General features: G+C 38.8%; 1 protein-coding gene across 2 annotated transcripts; it reads right to left on the bottom strand.

Annotated features, from left to right (window-relative positions):
* Positions 1-108: 108 nt before the first annotated feature.
* Positions 109-15,465, bottom strand: p4ha1b (prolyl 4-hydroxylase, alpha polypeptide I b). Of its 2 annotated transcripts, none has more exons than XR_004571260.1 (15): positions 15,234-15,465; positions 11,601-11,683; positions 11,324-11,420; positions 11,064-11,215; positions 10,431-10,568; positions 10,055-10,294; positions 8,353-8,558; positions 8,088-8,264; positions 6,432-6,502; positions 3,215-3,314; positions 2,953-3,006; positions 2,666-2,853; positions 2,285-2,353; positions 1,696-1,792; positions 109-1,473 (listed from the first exon to the last, which is right to left on the bottom strand). XR_004571260.1 is itself a non-coding variant. In XM_034238030.1 (15 exons), the coding sequence occupies exons 1-15, from the start codon at positions 15,245-15,247 to the stop codon at positions 1,403-1,405; spliced, it is 1,635 nt and encodes a 544-aa protein (XP_034093921.1). In that variant the 5' UTR covers positions 15,248-15,465; the 3' UTR covers positions 109-1,402. The 2 variants fall into 2 exon arrangements, 1 of the variants encoding a protein (XP_034093921.1); XM_034238030.1 differs by having other exon boundaries at positions 2,788-2,853.
* Between the last annotated feature and the right edge of the window lie 1,378 nt (positions 15,466-16,843).

Below are 16,843 nucleotides of genomic sequence, written 5' to 3'. Positions count from 1 at the left end.
ACAAGCGACAGTATCTTTAGTACTGGACAGTCACGTGATGCCTTTCATACCTTCCCCCAAAATCCCCACCACCCACCCATTCAAACAGCAGCAGGAAAGTTCATGTACTTAAGATCAATATAAGTCTTTATTGTAGAAAAAAAAACAATGTCAGACTTTCCTATGAGACAAAAAAATAACACACAATTGGCTGAGACATATAAATAAAATGTTTCTTCCTTGGAAAACTCATATTCTCACACTGAAAACCAATGGACACTGTTAAAAACCTACCAGAATCATTCACTCTATAAAAAACTGGATATGTGAACCCGTCATGGCACAATGCGGTGTATCCAGCCCACTCTTCTTTTTCCATAATATTGTTGCTCTTATTATTCAATGATTGGTTGTTGCTTACACAACACCGGGACAATCAGGATGATCAAATACAAAATTCATGCAGCATTGAGATTTACATTACTTTGTCTGTGTCCAGGTGTTAAGTTCACCAAATCTAAAAATATCTCTTGGTGTGACGATGTAAATGACTTACAAAAAATATCTAAAACTAGGTTCTGAGGCAGACCAATAAGGTATGTGATATGTCAACATAGATGCAGCCATACCATTTAAATCAGTTCTGATAAGTGACATGATTTACAGGAAATAAAGTGTTTCTTTCAACCTACAAAACTACCCTGAATTGTATTTATATATTTTTTGGAGTGACCATTTTGTTATGTACTGTGTGTCATATCATTTGTTCCGCAGAACACTACCTGTAATTTCGAAATTAAAGTTATTGGAGGAGGAGACTGCATTTAAAACTAGAAAAGAGAATATTTAAGTTAAACTACGATATGCTTTTGCAATCCCTCTAAATAATACGCCTGTTTGAGAAAAAAAAACAGTTTTAAAGATGGTGCATGTAGTTTTACAATAAATTACTTTATTCATTAACTCTGTAAATGAATAAAGTAATGAAATGAATCAGACGGGCCTGTTAAAAATGTTATCTGTGCTTTTAAGGTTCAAACTGCCAGGGAAAGGCTGCTCCCTGCAGCCACTACTGAACGATAATCTCACCACAGAACTAGAGTTCATGCAGAGTGCAAATACAGACACATGGGAGTAAAAATTGCGCAAGTGTTTCTCCAAACCATCCAACAATCTGAAGTTATCTGTCACAGCGTTGCTAATACTTTGCAAGGGTCTACTCTAGACATCAACCCAAACAATCTCTGGGCTCAGAGCACAACAGCTGGGGAAAAAAGGGAGTGCTTGTAGAGAGGGAGTGAGACATTTGAACACCGTGTATCCATTCGCATCATCTGTGATCTGCAGCGGTGTTCTTTGTTCCTGGGCTGTTCACAAGGAAGGAGAGAAAGGGCCAGGGAGGTGAAGAGGTTTGCCTTTTTCATCAGTCCGTTTCATTAAGGGAACAAGGTCGCCGCCATTCCTGGCCTCGTTCATGGATCCATTTGTTTGATACTAAAGACAAAATAAAAAGATAATAACAATTGACATTATCTATTTTTCCTTATTCAGTCCTAAACAGGTCCAGTTCAGCTATAACACCATTTTCTAGCGGGTTACTCTAACCCCACTGGGTGCGGTCGATGAAAACAGTACAGCTGTTAACCTTTCAGATTTAAGATATGTACTTGTGTCTTACTGATGGTTTTATAAGGGATTGGAAAAAGAGGAGCTTACCCCACTTGTTGCCCACCAGCACTGGACAGGCTGCATGTCGGGTGCTGTAGTCTCCCTCCCCGCTGGGGAACAGATTATACCAGAACACTGCCGAGCCCTACACACAAACAACAGGCAACACAGGTTAGCAGGGCTTCAAACCCTTCAGGGATAGCCTGGAAGTCAACATGTAGCCTCAGGTTCCTGAAATCATTCCCACAGATTTTTGACAGTGGAAATTATTAACAGGGAGTAATTACAAATGTGTATGTGGACTAAACATTTGTATTCAATGACAGTAATGAACAAATAAACAATTTCATATAGTACATGATCTAGTTTTGCATGTAAAGGTAGCCCTTAGAAGACTGTGTTGTGTGTAATAGAAAAAGAATATAAAACTAATTGGTACGTGTCCTTACTTGGAGGCAAAAACAACTTTCACACTATTTTGTACAACTTTATTGTGTTATTAATTTATATATTAGTTATAATGCAAAACAAACAAAACACCTGGGGATTTGTTGGCTTTATAATATGACCAACTCAGATACAGCTACTCAGTCAGTTATATATTTGTGTAAAGTAGTAGTGGAACATTAGCGGTTACCTTTTTGGGCCAAACTGCTGCACCAACATCTGGGAATACTGTGGCTCCACCTGATGCTACATCACTCATCTACAACAGAGACCGAGAGAGGAATAGTTCAGTCTCTCAAATCAAACAATACAAATAGTAGTGGAAAATAGTTTGTGGAACTGTTTGAAGAAAATACAATGCAGTTTTCTCCCATTAATCATTTTTACAGCAAATGTAACATCATTCTCATTGAATCACCATAGCAAGTCCTGTTTTAACTCAGATGTAACTTTGGTGACAGCAAAGATTAAGCCCACAATCAGAGGCTAGGGATCGACGTAAATGTATAATACCAGGCTGTCACACTGAGCAAAACCAAAGAGGAAAAGTTATGTTGAGCTTCATTCTCACATTTCATTGGCAAGTATGAGACCGCTCCGTAGAGAAGATTCAAACACCAGTATTTCTGTCAAACATTTAAAACAGCTTAGTGGAAGTTCAATCTAAAGTTCAAAACCATTGAATGTACTCACATAGAAGAGCCATGTTGCTATGCGGTTGCCAGTTCCTAGCTCCTTAAAGGCATCTGGCTCATCTTTCTGTGGAGAAAGTCAACGTCACATTTAATGTCCTGCCATTTAAACCTTACTGTACATCTATAGAAAATGTACTTGTGTTAAATACAAAGGTTTCCTTACCCTTCCAAAGTCAAAGTGTGGTTCGTATTGACCTCCAACGCCATAGTTTGCAACCTAAAGAACAATCAAACATATGAATTAAGTCACACAACTACAAATGAGGATTCTATTAAACTAAAACACAAACAGTATGGGAAGGTTGATATTAAAATGATATGTTACCTCTATATAAGAACTTTGTGGATTCAGTAAGGTCTTGCATTTAGAAAAAGGATAGAAATTCAAGAAAACTGTGCTCAATGTCCTTCAGCTAACTCTTTACCTGCAGCTCTTCTGCAGTGTCCATTTCCAGTCCGGTGAGATCTTCAATTCTCTGGTTGATCACGTCAATAATTGGATCTTCATAGCCAGTGAGCCAAGCGCTGGAATACAGAAGGGAAACAGAATGACTGAGAAAGCAGGCAGACGTGCTATACGGTATGTATGTCAGTGAGGCACATATCTGTCCACTAGATGGTAGTGAAGGTTTCTTTTGAAATAGACGGCTGCAAGATATGTCATGCTGAAAAGTTGCCATGAAAAGCTTAGAAAGAAAGTAAAGTTAGGCAATACATCACATGATAGAAAAGGGAAATAGAGATTTGAAGAACATGAAATAGAGAAAGCTGGCCAGTTTCAGAATGTCCAATCAGCTCAGGGTACAGGGTGTTTTAAACTGTGTGAGCACTTGGGAATGTGCCTGGTACAGGACTGCGGCTAAATATTATCATGGGTTTAACTTAACACAACCGGCCTTTCATACTCACTCATGCACACCAGTCTAAGAGTAGACTCCGATATAATACGCTTTTAACCAAGCTAATGAACTTTATTGTGAAATATGAAAAAATGACTCATCTATAGTTCTGCAGAGCACATGATAACATTCACACTGGCATTTCTTCTGATGATAAATTAGAAGCCACCATTTCTAGTAAAAATCCTTTCACATTAAACATTATAAAAAAATGAAAGATACAATTTATATGAAGTTACTGATGACGTGAGCAACAAAGATAGAATTGAAACATCTCAAATTCAGGGGATTTTTCTGAAGACATTACAAAGCCTATGAGATTATTCCTACCGCCCTGTTTTATGGACGTGTTCCTGAGAATTACAGCACATCAACCCTAGGATATGTGTGTGTATGAGAAAAGCAGTGAGATGAGTCAGCTTTTTTTTTTATCAAGAGTTTGTGTTGATAATAACTCGTATTTTTGAAGGGATGCTGGGCCAAATGTGAGCTAATACATTTTTGCCTGATGTGTTGCACAAGTTCATTGAGCGGTCAAAGTCTTCTGAGTTCTTTCGCCTGTTTGTCTGTTCTCTGTATCACTTTAACAAACTGAACTGGAGAGCAATCCTAGACGCATGTATCCATATAGTGAAGCGAGGTGAACACTCGGAAACCTGTTGAATGATTCCTCACTGAATTTGGAAATGCATGCTGGCTAACATGTACACATACAAAAACATCAAAGGGACACCACACCCTTAAACCCACGTAGACACGGCACCGATACTTTAATTATCAAGAACTGTAAAACCAAATAATGTGGGTTTATTGCTGGCTTGGTATTTTTAAGGGTGGGTCCAACAGGCAATGTATCTATTGAAGTGGAACAGTCATTCATACACAGGGCGGCACTTTTCTAACATATATAACAATCTCTCTTTGTACATTATGCAGCATACATTTATCTGTGTTTTTAAGCTTTTGCGTCCAGACTCAGGCTGAGAAGTGTTTAAATCTCTTTTGCTGATATGTTAGTTGCAGACGCATAGTAAACCATAGCAGCTGAATTAAGCTCATACAAGAATGGTTACAGATGAATGACTGGAAAGAGCAATGGGGAATAGAGATTCCAAATAACCGAGTCGGGGGAAAAACTATCTGAAAATGAAAATCCATGAAAATCCCCAAATGACTGGGTTAACTGGTAGTAACAACGAATATTCAACTACACCTAAAAACAACTGAGAATTGTTTATTTTTGTTTATATATTTTTAAGCTCAATCTGTTAAACAAATGAAAACTTCCTCTAGTGTTTTTTAGGTGTAGCTTAACATTTTCTTCCATTTCAGAGATTAAGACAAAGAAAAGAACGGAGGATGAGGAAGTATCTCCTCGAGCTCTCCTGGTCACCTGTTACCCCTTACCTCTTGGAGACTCTGTACTGGGCCGTGGTTAGTGTCCCGGTAAGGGGGTCATGCACCGTGGCTCGCCTTAACTACAGTAGTTACAGCCGCACAAGGACACGGAGGTCGAGGTAACGTAGATAAATAAAGGAAAGAAAAGGGGATGATGGAATGTGATACCCACAAGGCAAGGCAAGGCAAGGCAAGGCAAGGCAAGGCAAGGCAAGGCAAGGCAAGGCAAGGCAAGGCAAGGCAAGGCAAGGCAAGGCAAGGCAAGGCAAGGCAAGGCAAGGCAAGGCAAGGCAAGGCAAGGCAAGGCAAGGCAAGGCAAGGCAAGGCAAGGCAAGGCAAGGCAAGGCAAGGCAAGGCAAGGCAAGGCAAGGCAAGGCAAGGCAAGGCAAGGCAAGGCAAGGCAAGGCAAGGCAAGGCAAGGCAAGGCAAGGCAAGGCAAGGCAAGGCAAGGCAAGGCAAGTTTATTTATATAGCACTTTTCAACACAAGGCAATTCAAAGTGCTTTACAAAAAATGAAAGAGATTAAGAAAATGGCATTTAAAATCAGTCATTAAAAAGAAAAGCTAATAAAATAAACATTAAAAGAAAAAATACATGGATAAAAGTTACAGTGCTGTCAATTAAACATTAAAAGAAAAAAGTACATGGATAAAAGTTACAGTGCAGTCTAAGATATGAATAGTTCAATTAAAAGCAGCGACAAAAAGAAGAGAAGTAAAAGGAGGAAAGAGAGATAGAGAGAGAGAGAGAAAAGAAAGGCAGATGTGGTCACTACTTGTTAATGTTATTCTTTAGAAGAGCCAAGAGAGTGATCCATGAGGCAATGTTCAAAACCAAATTAAATTGCAAAGTAAGAAAGTGTATCAGTAGGTTATCAATGAGTGCCTCAATATACCTCCTGGCTCAAAAAAAGCCACTATGTTAATATCAGCTAGCAGAAAAATAAAAATAATGTTCCCCTTTCTGTGGAAGACTCAAACACTTTCATTCTCCCTCAAAAAATATAAATCCATTAGCTACGAAAGAAAAAACGTTTTAATAGTTCTTTAATGTCTGTTTCACTGGTTAAAGCAGCAACAAATAATATATTTATATTTATTGACCAATAAAAGTCCACCAATGGTTATTTTTGTTGTAAAGCTTTGATCATTATCAGCTGGATTGTTTGATTCAGCTCAAGAGCCTTCAAGGTTTGGAAGGGCGGAGAAATGGAGGGGTGCAGACGGACGGTACAGAGGAGAAATGGGGTGAGTTTTTGAAGGAGAAGGAGGAGGAAACCTCTCTTTCTCCCTCTCAGCTCTCTCCTATATCCTCTGCTGTTGGCGGCTCCTAACTATTCCTTACCTTTTGCTGATCCGGTATGGCGCTGTCTCCAGCACGCCTGTGATGGGGTTGGAGATGGTGGCCCTGCGCAGCTGTGAAGCCAGGGACATGATTTACCCACACACACATGCAAAGATGTGTGCCTGTGTGCTTGCCTAACGAGCCTCACAGCCTTGATATCCCACTCCTAAACACGCTCAACTAGTGTTGTCAGAATTATCGTTTTTTAAAACTTGTTATATTTATCTTTTAATAAAAAACTCAATGTATTTCCCTTAATATTGTGTCAATTTCCCCATGTAATATCAAAAAGAATGTATTGAATACCAATTATTTTTAAAGGTATGGTGAAAAAGTTAGAAACTCGAATATCATGACAACACACTACTGAAAGTAGGGCTGGGCAATATATTGATATAATATCGATATTGTGATATAAGACTAGATATTGTCGTAGATTTAAGATATCATGATATTGTAAGTAGGGATGCCAGCGATTATTCGATTAATCGTTACAGTCTCCATATTCGAATATTATTTTTAAAAATCGATTTTATTTATATATTTTTTTATTATTATTTATGTTTTTTTTCTGGCTTAGTTTCAACCAAAATATAGACTAATGCTAATAATAGTAATAGTATTAACAATTGTAAATGGCCATTGGTCACACCACCAGTTTGTTTTACTGTAAACTTGGAGGAAGCCTGCGTGCAGAGCAGACAGCTGCTGCAGCACGCTACACACCGCCCCCGCCCCCACCCCCACCCTCCCTCACACGTGCGACTAAAGATGAACAAAGCGGCAGGTAAAAAGAGTTCCTCCTCGTGGAACAATAGGCTAATTATTGAATGTATTTCAATGCTGCTATTATTAATACAGGCGACATGATGGTGGTTTATTTTTTGTTATTGTCTAAAGTGCCTGCCATTGCCTTTATTTGAAGATGCGCGATGCGCGCACAATTTATTTATTGCAATGCTGCTATTATTAATAATACAGGCTACAGCTTGTATTAATAATAGCAGCATTGCAATAAATATTATTATAGCAATTTATTTATTGCAATGCTATTATTAATACATTATCTCCAAATAAAGGCAATGGCAGGCACTTTAGAAAATAACAAAAAATAAACCAACATCATGTTGATGTTGGTTTATTTGTCGTTTATTTTGTTTGTACTGTTAAACATGTTCCAGTAAAGAAAACAACGGAATTCCTTTTGTCTGAGTTTTTTTTTTTTGTCCCGCGGGATGGGGGGGGTCGGTCGGTCGATTAATCGATTATTATTCGCCAGGGCTGCCGAATAATCGATTTTGATCATGGTCAGTTTCTGGCAACCCTAATTGTAAGTGTTGTCTTTTCCTGGTTTTAAAGGCAGCAATATAGTAAAGTGATGAATGTTCTTAACTTATCAGACTATTTGAAAAGCCTTTCTAATGTATGCCTTTAACCGATGATTTTTCTATCAAAATTGACATTGTGTAAATATTTTGTGAAAGCTTCAATATCGATATTAAGGTATTTGGTCAAAAACATCATGATGTGATCTTCTTCATACCACCCAGCCCTAAATGAATGATCCTATTATGTCACGTGGAACTGTTAAGTTACGTTTTTATACATACATCATATGGCATCATTGGAGCACTTGATCTACAGAAAAATGCTTACTCTTGGCTTCGCCAGTTGCTTGACCTTCTCGATTTCTGTTTCGGAGAGGATGTCGAGGTAGCGGACAATGTAGGGGCGGTCCCACTCATCTTGCTGTTTGACAGGAGCCAGCACATATTTGGGGTTGTGATTGTTGTCATAGTAACGACAGAACAGCCGGCTCTGCCTGCGGGGGGTCTGGTTAACAGAAAAAAAAGGACATTTAAGTTATGTGTATTTATTTACTTAGAAATTATGTTTTTGTGCATCTTTTTGTTTCCCTCACCATTTTGATGCCCTCCCCACGACAAAGCATCTCGTACTTCTTCCTCTCTGGGATCTGATGATTCGAGACCTTCTTGCTCTTCTCTTTCTTTTCGGATGTTTCCTTTTTACCTGGTTCCTTCCCTTCAGCCTCATCAGCCTTTCTCTGCTTCTCCAACTGGAACTCAAAGTACTTCAGGTTGCCATTGGCGCGCTGATGCTCTGAGTCTAAAAATGACAGACCAACAGAAATAATGGTGGTGTGTACAAATAGTGAGGACTGCAGCACCTGTCACCTGAGAATATAACAGCCCTGCAATCAAAATAACTGAGTTTCCAACACGTCATAATTACATTTTTACTATTTATTCAGTCTGACCTTATCCACTTCTCAGAAACAAGATGTTCAAACTGGAAAGATAACAATGGTGTGGTCTAGTCGGATGCAGGTTAGAGAGTTCAATATTATATACTATTCTATAATAAAGTATTATTCAGCGTCATTACTATAAATTAGGGTTGTGCATTACTCGTATTTTAATCTCGATTAAGATTTTGGCTTGCAACTATTACGAAACCAATGTAATTTATTTATTTATTATTATTATCTCTTATTTTTTTTGGTTTTCCAGTTGAATTATACTTAAAGTTCAGGGTAATCAACTGTTTTTAATAATCGTTATATCAATTATTGACCAAAAATATAGTCGTGATTATGATTTTTGCCATAATCGCACAGCCCTATTATAAATACATACAATTAAACAAATGGAACAGTTCATTTCTAAGAAGAATTGTTACCTAGATCTCTGAATTCCCTGGACAGAAGACCATTTTGTTTCATGACAAATCTACAAGCAATCCAAAATGAGACCAATATCTGACTGTAGGTGATTATAAAATATATATTATATCGGGGGGGAAATGTCACATGGATAATATGGATAATATGGCTTAGACCAGGGGTGTCAAACTCAATTTCATCGCGGGCCACATTCGCATAAAGGTTGCATTCAAAGGGCCGGTTGTAACTATATAAATATATAATATATATATATATAAAATAATGTATTATATTACATTATTGCCTCTGAATTGGATTATTATCGGATAGAATAATAACTTAGTAATAATAATTGCAAGTCTCTTCAGTGCACATGTCACAAAACGAGATGCATTGTGGGACATGTAGTTTATGGGCAACCTGCTTCTGTAAACCTTATAATAAACATATTATATTCTTTGCAAGCTCTTGCGGGGACACATAAAATGAAGTCGCGGGCCGGATTTGGCACTCGGGCCTTGAGTTTGAGACCCCTGGCTTAGACTGATATGCATGTGGTTTAGAAATGTTCGTATGTAGATAAGTTCAAGACTCATATGCTGTCGCTTTCAATGTAATTTTCAAAATGTACCATAATGACTTAATTCTATCTATTTGGATACAAAAAATACGTGCTTTCCTTTGTTCATAATATGATGCTGTGTGCTCGGTAAAATTAAGGCTATTTCCGCATCCTTACAATCTTATCCAAACCAAAATAAAGTCTGGTGTCTGTGCATGTTTGTGAAAAAAAAAGTGCATTATTTCCTGTTTGATCCTATAAACACAACATATCTTGAGCAGACATTTTAGAATCCATACACTAACACATTGCAAAACATGCCTCCCAGAATACTTTTGAAAGTTGGAAAATACTTCATAGAGTGGTGGAGGGACTCACCCAGTTTTAGGAGCTGCTTGGTGTAATCCAGGGCTCGATCTATCTCCCCCTGCTGGTAGATGGAATAGCTGAGGTAGTCAAGCACTGTCACCTTATCTATATTGGACTCCTCTCCCTGTTCAAGCTGTTTCAGAGCCTGGGACATCCACAGCTCGGTGTGGTAGTAATCCACATCGGAGTAGGCGATCTTCCCCAGCTCATAACAGTCCTCCACTGTCATAAAAGTCTTGTGCTTCGCTCCTAGCATGCAGAGGACACAAGGAAACAACAAGAAGGTGTTTACTGTGACTTTCATCGCACTTAGTCAGTTAATTGTATGCTTCCTGCTTTGGAGCTTTTATCAGGTAGGTGTGGTATGCAGATTCAGAGCCCTTACCAGGTAGGTCTCCTGTAGCCATGGTGTTGGCAGTAAGTCTGTAAGTGTCCTGTAACCTGAGGAGGGCTTTAGCTGCCCCAGTCTGGTCCTCATCTGTGGGGAAGTACTGTCTCTGGATGGTCAGGTTGGAAACAAATCCTGAGAGAAAGACATGAGAAACCCAGAGAAATTAATAGTAAGATTATTTATAGGATCATTTACAATCAGTCAAGTGGACCATTAATACTCTCTCTTCAATCAGAGTGACTTTGATCTTGAGTGGGAGGATTGAAGTTTGATCAAGACATGTGACCAACATGTATGAGTTATATTCTACCTCAATAACTCATGTTAGGGTGACTGAGCAAGGCATCCGATTTCTCCTTCAATATAACAAGTATGAATATACGTATGAATCTGAGCGAGCATATAGTTGCTTTGGAATAAAAAAAAAACCTTTGCACTCTCTATAAATGTTGCTGCACTAATTAGGGAGTTCCAAGATTACCCAATCTCTACAAATGTATAGAAATCCCTAGATCAAATCAACATCAAAAAGTATTGGAAAATCGTCTTTTCTGTTGGTTACCTTTACTTGGTTTTCTAAACTTTTGGCACTTATCACTATTTGAAACAGGTCTGCTTTATCCATACCGTCAGTGGTGTCACTGAGCACCAGGCTCTCCAGCATCGCCCACTCTGTGTTCAGCCTCTTCATCAGTTTGAAGGCATTGACCGGGTTTCCCAGGTAGCCCTCTGGGTCCAGTGTGGCTGCGGCTGACATTGATTCCATCTTCTCAGCCCACCTATCACAAGGATGGTAATACACAGTTAGATGCATTCCTTACATATGAATCCAGAAGCAATACTATCTTAATATTCAGAAACACTGAGACAAGTTTCCAAAAACTAACACTTTAATCTTCTCAAGCTTGGTCTCCTCTGCTCTGATGTAGTCCTTTAGGGAGGTGACGAGGTCTTTTTCTGTGTATAACAGATCTGTCATCTGGCCTGAAGAAAACAAATGAGATACTTCACCATCATTACTGCAATGATTCATAACAAAGGTCATCACTCATCTCATCCCAATGTCGTGACATCTCTTGCGTCGTCCATAAGTGAGATGCAACAAAAGTCAGCAAAGGGAGAATTTTTCTTAAAAAAGGAACATATATTGCTTGATGTTTTTACCTATTGAGGTGTAGAAGTCATTGCCGGCTGAGAGCGACTGCAGACAGTTTAGCAACAATAGACACAAACATGGCAGCTCCATCCTGGAGAAGCGATGAGAGAATGAGATACATTGTTAAATAGATTAACTTGGACATTGAATCATGCATATTAAAACAATAATATCAAAAAGGAGAATGGCAGAATGGACTGCATTATTTACATACCATACCAAATTCCCCAAGTACGACTTCATACTAGGGATGTCATAATACCAGAAATAAATTAGTCACTATCAATACCAGAGAAACTATTTTCAACCTCCACGATGTATCATATTGATGCTTCCCTTCACTCCCTCCAGTGCTGCTCCTACTGAATTGAAAACCTTGTTGTTAGCACCATTTAAGAGCGGACAATCCACAGACACTTTTCATAAATGTTCCTAAAGGAAACTGATGACATCAAGGTCTGGGGATTGTCCATAGTAACTGGGTATTATTTCTGGCAAGCTGTTGAGCGAGTAGAAGTCTCAGCAGCAGCAGCTATCTCAAAACCTGGGAAAAACTATGTGCAAGTATTAGTGGGTAAGTTGGGAGAGTATTTGGAATGTTACTTGTGAATTGGGTGTACTGACCATTTAGCTTACAGAGAAAAAATGTATATATATTAAGAGAGAAAACGAGTGATGAAAACTTGAAGAATCTCCTTGGCAAGACCAAGTGCTACCGAGGTGTCCCTGAGCAAGGCACTGTTCCCTACACTGCTCCCCGGGTGCCGTTCATAATGACAGCCCACTGCTCCTAACACTAGGATGGGTCAAATGCAGAGAAACCATTTTGTTACGTAGTACCTGTACTACGTAATGACAATACAAGTGAGAAAAATAAATTTAAAAAAAGAATTAAAGAATTAAATCTGTTTAGAAGTGCAGCCTCCCGAACCACCAGACAAAGCCAAATATAGGTCTGTGGTTGGTGTCACTGTGTCCGGTTTGTCTGTGGTGATGACATAGCCATAACTAACTAGGATGCTGGCCTTTGAAGAGTGGTGCTGGGATCTCTCTAACCATACAGACAGAAATGAGAAGAGAACACAGGCTGACTGACAGGAATACATGAGCAGGCAGATGTCAATGTGTACACACTGCATTCTCAGTATGCAATTGTTTACATGATGAAGTGAAAACTTGGCAGCAGCAGAGGAGCTGCTAGGACAATGTCATCTTTAATTACTGTACTAAAAATACATTATTTACTTTCTTTAAACTTCCATCTGGATTTCTAGACATCATGGGATACATGTATGAGAATTTCACTTTGAACAAATCCCTGGATTCACACAACTGTATCCTTGATTCTTAGCCAATTAACTTACTCTTCCTAAAACATAATGTTGTTGGTACATTGTTTAGTCAGTTGCTCATGTTAAATAAGTCTGAAACTTTGATAGGTAAAAAGTATTACAGGACATTTACACTAGTTTCATTTCCACAATATTTCTTGACTAATAATAGCATGATGAAATAGATGTTTTAAAGAAAGGATAAACAAAAAAGCTGAAATATAAAAAGGTAAAATAATAGCACATGTATCTTCATGCCCACACATTTAGAAACTGTTCACCTGGTGGCAAAGTAAAGGTCATGCATGAAATCGGTCGTGCGTCTATGCTGATTTCTAAAGCCCTTCGCTGGAGGCAGACAACAGGCTCAGGCAGGTTCTGACTTTGCCACATGGACAAGTCTTCAGTGGAAATCAAATAATTACTTCATGACATTTAAATTAAGGTCAGCAGCAGGCAGCAGAGAGGCAGACATATAAGTGTCAGAGCTCTGCATATTCAATATATTCAAGCATTTGTTTAAACCAAAGAATATTTAGAAACTTCAAGGTAAAATGAAAGTTATCATTATCTCTAAATGCTCCTACTGTAATTCAAGAATATTTGGCCCCACTCAGTCCAAGATACCATTAGTGTGCCTCTGACAGGATACAAACTCTAAAGAATATAATTATTGTAATGACAGGCTCACAGCTCTTCTGTCTCTACTGTTATAATATTGTAGAAGTGAAAAGTCAAGATTAAAGCTGCAAGTATAACAGTTATCATTTAGATCCACGCAGCATGCCACACACCAGAGTAAGTGGTAGTGAGAGTTTTTGTATGCAAACATGCTTGTACGTGAAATGCCAGAACACCAAAACATTCCTGATGGCAATTTAACATTTAACCTGCCAGACACACGTGAGGCCATTTCTTCAAACCTGTTTGAGAAAACTACTTTGCATGACATTTGCTTTAAAGTTTTAGTTTTCTGACTTCTGACCTGTAAATTGGGCTGCATTCTGTTCAGACATGTTTGTTAGAAGATGCTTTTCTTTACCAACCGTGTGCTAATTTTGGGGAAGGTGGATGTTTACCAGTGCTCTCACTTGCAAGGAAGCATCTACCCTCAGAAAACACAGATAAATGATTCGTTTTATTGCATTCGTGGAGTTTTCAATTGACTAATTTTCCTGTCTCTTTAGTAACTTCCAACTTTGCTAAGAATTACTTTTAACAAAGTAAATACCCCAAAAATACCCATTTCAATAAAATGTTTAATGTATCAAGACAATATTTTACAATAAAGTAATAATAAATCACAGAAAAGGTGTTAATCCCCACATTGTTTTATATAATTGTGCCTCAGTGCAGTCACTACATTTGTTAACAAAATTAACCTTGTTCTCTTGGTCTGCACTGTATTTTAATATCTTTCTCACAGTTACATTTCCTTTAGCTGAAGTATATTTTCGAAGTTTAGCAGGGAGTGAGGCAGGGGAGTCAGATAACACAGGATGTGGATGGAAGAGGACTGCCACGTCTTCGCCCCTCCCCGCCGAGGGAAACTCATGAGTGGACCCAACACTTCTCAATGGAGTCTGGCTGGTTTCACCAGGAATAACCCCTCAGTCACCCCTATAAAGTTGCTGACAGCAGGGGGTCTTTTCATTTCTTAAGGACCGCAGATGCCATTTGTTGACTCCTAAACTAATTAAGATAGTTAAAGTTAACGGTTCCCACACGAATGTGACGTAAAAACAGTTTGCAGTGAACGTTCGTTCGTGTCCCCAAATAGACTAATACCATAGACTCACTGAAGTGTGCAATATGGCAGACCATGCAGAATGCATAAACAAATAAATCCTTGTATAATATGCTGCTAATGTATCGAAATACGTGTGATAATATAGAGCAGAGCCTAGGAAGCAGCATCCCACGCTGCATTGCACTGGAATGCCATAACATTGACTGAGTTTCATAAGAAAATTCAGGCACCGTTTACTTAACTGGCTATTTGTTAACATTAACCTTTTCAACTGAATTTTGCAAATATGACTCCCTTCAACCCAATGCAGTTTTTGTATATTATCCACTGCTGTCGAGAACCATTACACATAAAGTTTCGTCCAGGTTAGCTAGTTTTTTAGCTAGCTAGGCAAGCTAACCTAACTTTAACGTTCTAGAATGTTCAACGGTCCCAAGTGAAAAACAATAGAAAACGGACAGTTCAAATCTGCAGGGTGATATGACAGCTAACGTTACCTAAAAACGCTCTAGATGTGAATTGCTCTTGCTTTCTTATCTGATTCAGAAGTCAATATTTACCTAAACGAGAGCATCCTGTAGCAGAAATATGTGTAATCCCGGCTCTTGTGTCGTATGAAGTCTCGACTCCAACCGGTCACGGTGCAGGTAACGGGGACAAAATGAACATCTGCTGGTGTGTAAGGACCTCTATGGTAAGGACGGGATTCCTAGAAGTCTGAATGCTACGTGCAGATTCTCACATGCATAAAGTCTCCTACGACCAGACTTTGGGGGCTGGCGTTGCTATGGGAGGTGTCTTAGCCCGTGGTGAGACAGTCATGGATGAGTATTTGGGGTATAAATGTAAAAAAAGAAGAGAATGTGTGCTAGCAAACATCACACCTCTGCCAGATGTTGAAATTGTGCCGCAACAATTATATGTGATGTTGTTGTTGTTGTTGTTGTTGTTGTTGTTGTGTGGTCCATGCTATATTGTCCACCAATTAAGAATGTGCAATTGTAGTTTGATTGACATAAATATTTGACTAAGCATGTGTAGCCTAGGTTCAGTACCCCATTCAAACTGATGTTATATTTAATTTGGCATTGTTGTACTTGGCTGAAGCTCCTTTTCAGCATTTTCACCTGCAGTCTCTGCCTCTTTCTCCACATTCCAGAATATGTCTTCCGACCGACCAAAAAAAAAAAGTATGACTGGAGGGAGAGAATTCCTGCTGTAGCCTATGCAACTGAGTTCAACTAGTTCAACAGGGAGGAGCTGTGTGTGTGTGTGTGTGTGTGTGTGTGTGTGTGTGTGTGTGTGTGTGTGTGTGTGTGTGTGTGTGTGTGTGTGTGTGTGTGTGTGTGTGTGTGTGTGTGTGTGTGTGTGTGTGTGTGTGTGTGTGTGTGTGTGTGTGTGTGGGTGTGTGGGGGTGTGTGTGGGTGTGTGGGGGGGGGGAGGGAAGGAGAGAGAGTGAGAGAGAACAACATCTCAGCAAGCTAAATCTCAATGACATTGCAAAGGGGCTTTTAAACCAAGCAGTTATGTTAAAATGGAACAAATCAAAACTTTAACTGTATATTATACACTCAATTCTCCTGCTAAATTGCTGCTCTCCCTCCCTAGAATTGACCCCGCACTGTGAAATAAAGACCAACAAAATGACAAACAGGCTCAACATTATGTTTTTTTTGTGTATCCATTAGGATGTCCATTTATTTTGACAACCTTGCATGTACATACTGTTGAACAGACTGCATTCCTCAGAATATCAGAACTTTTCAATTTAAATAAGGAAACCTGGAATAAAATTGAAGAAACCTTTGTAAATTATGTTAAACGCTAAAAATACATTTTATTGGTAAACATTCTATCAAAGCAAAATGTCATAACAGGAAATATATTAGAATGAGTCATACATAGGTCATCAAATGAAACATGTTATTGTTGTATTCGAAGCATAGCACAGTTTGGGAGTTTGATGGAGAAGCAAGGTTATTTTTAAACTTGTGGGGGAAATACCTTTATATATACAGTCTATGGGAAATACTCCTATCCAGGCTTGAAGAGTCTCTTGCAGTTCAAATTGCAATGCTAACATTGAGCAGAAACAATGTTGACTATGATCCCCATGTATGATTAATGATGTTATCATAGTAACATTAGCTCATTAGGGCAAAGCTGACAA

This window comes from Gymnodraco acuticeps, unplaced genomic scaffold, assembly GCF_902827175.1.
Source record: "Gymnodraco acuticeps unplaced genomic scaffold, fGymAcu1.1, whole genome shotgun sequence".
Taxonomy (NCBI): Eukaryota; Metazoa; Chordata; class Actinopteri; order Perciformes; family Bathydraconidae; genus Gymnodraco; species Gymnodraco acuticeps.
The sequence above is the reverse complement of the archived record's forward strand: the minus strand, read 5'-3'. Positions and strand labels throughout refer to the sequence as shown.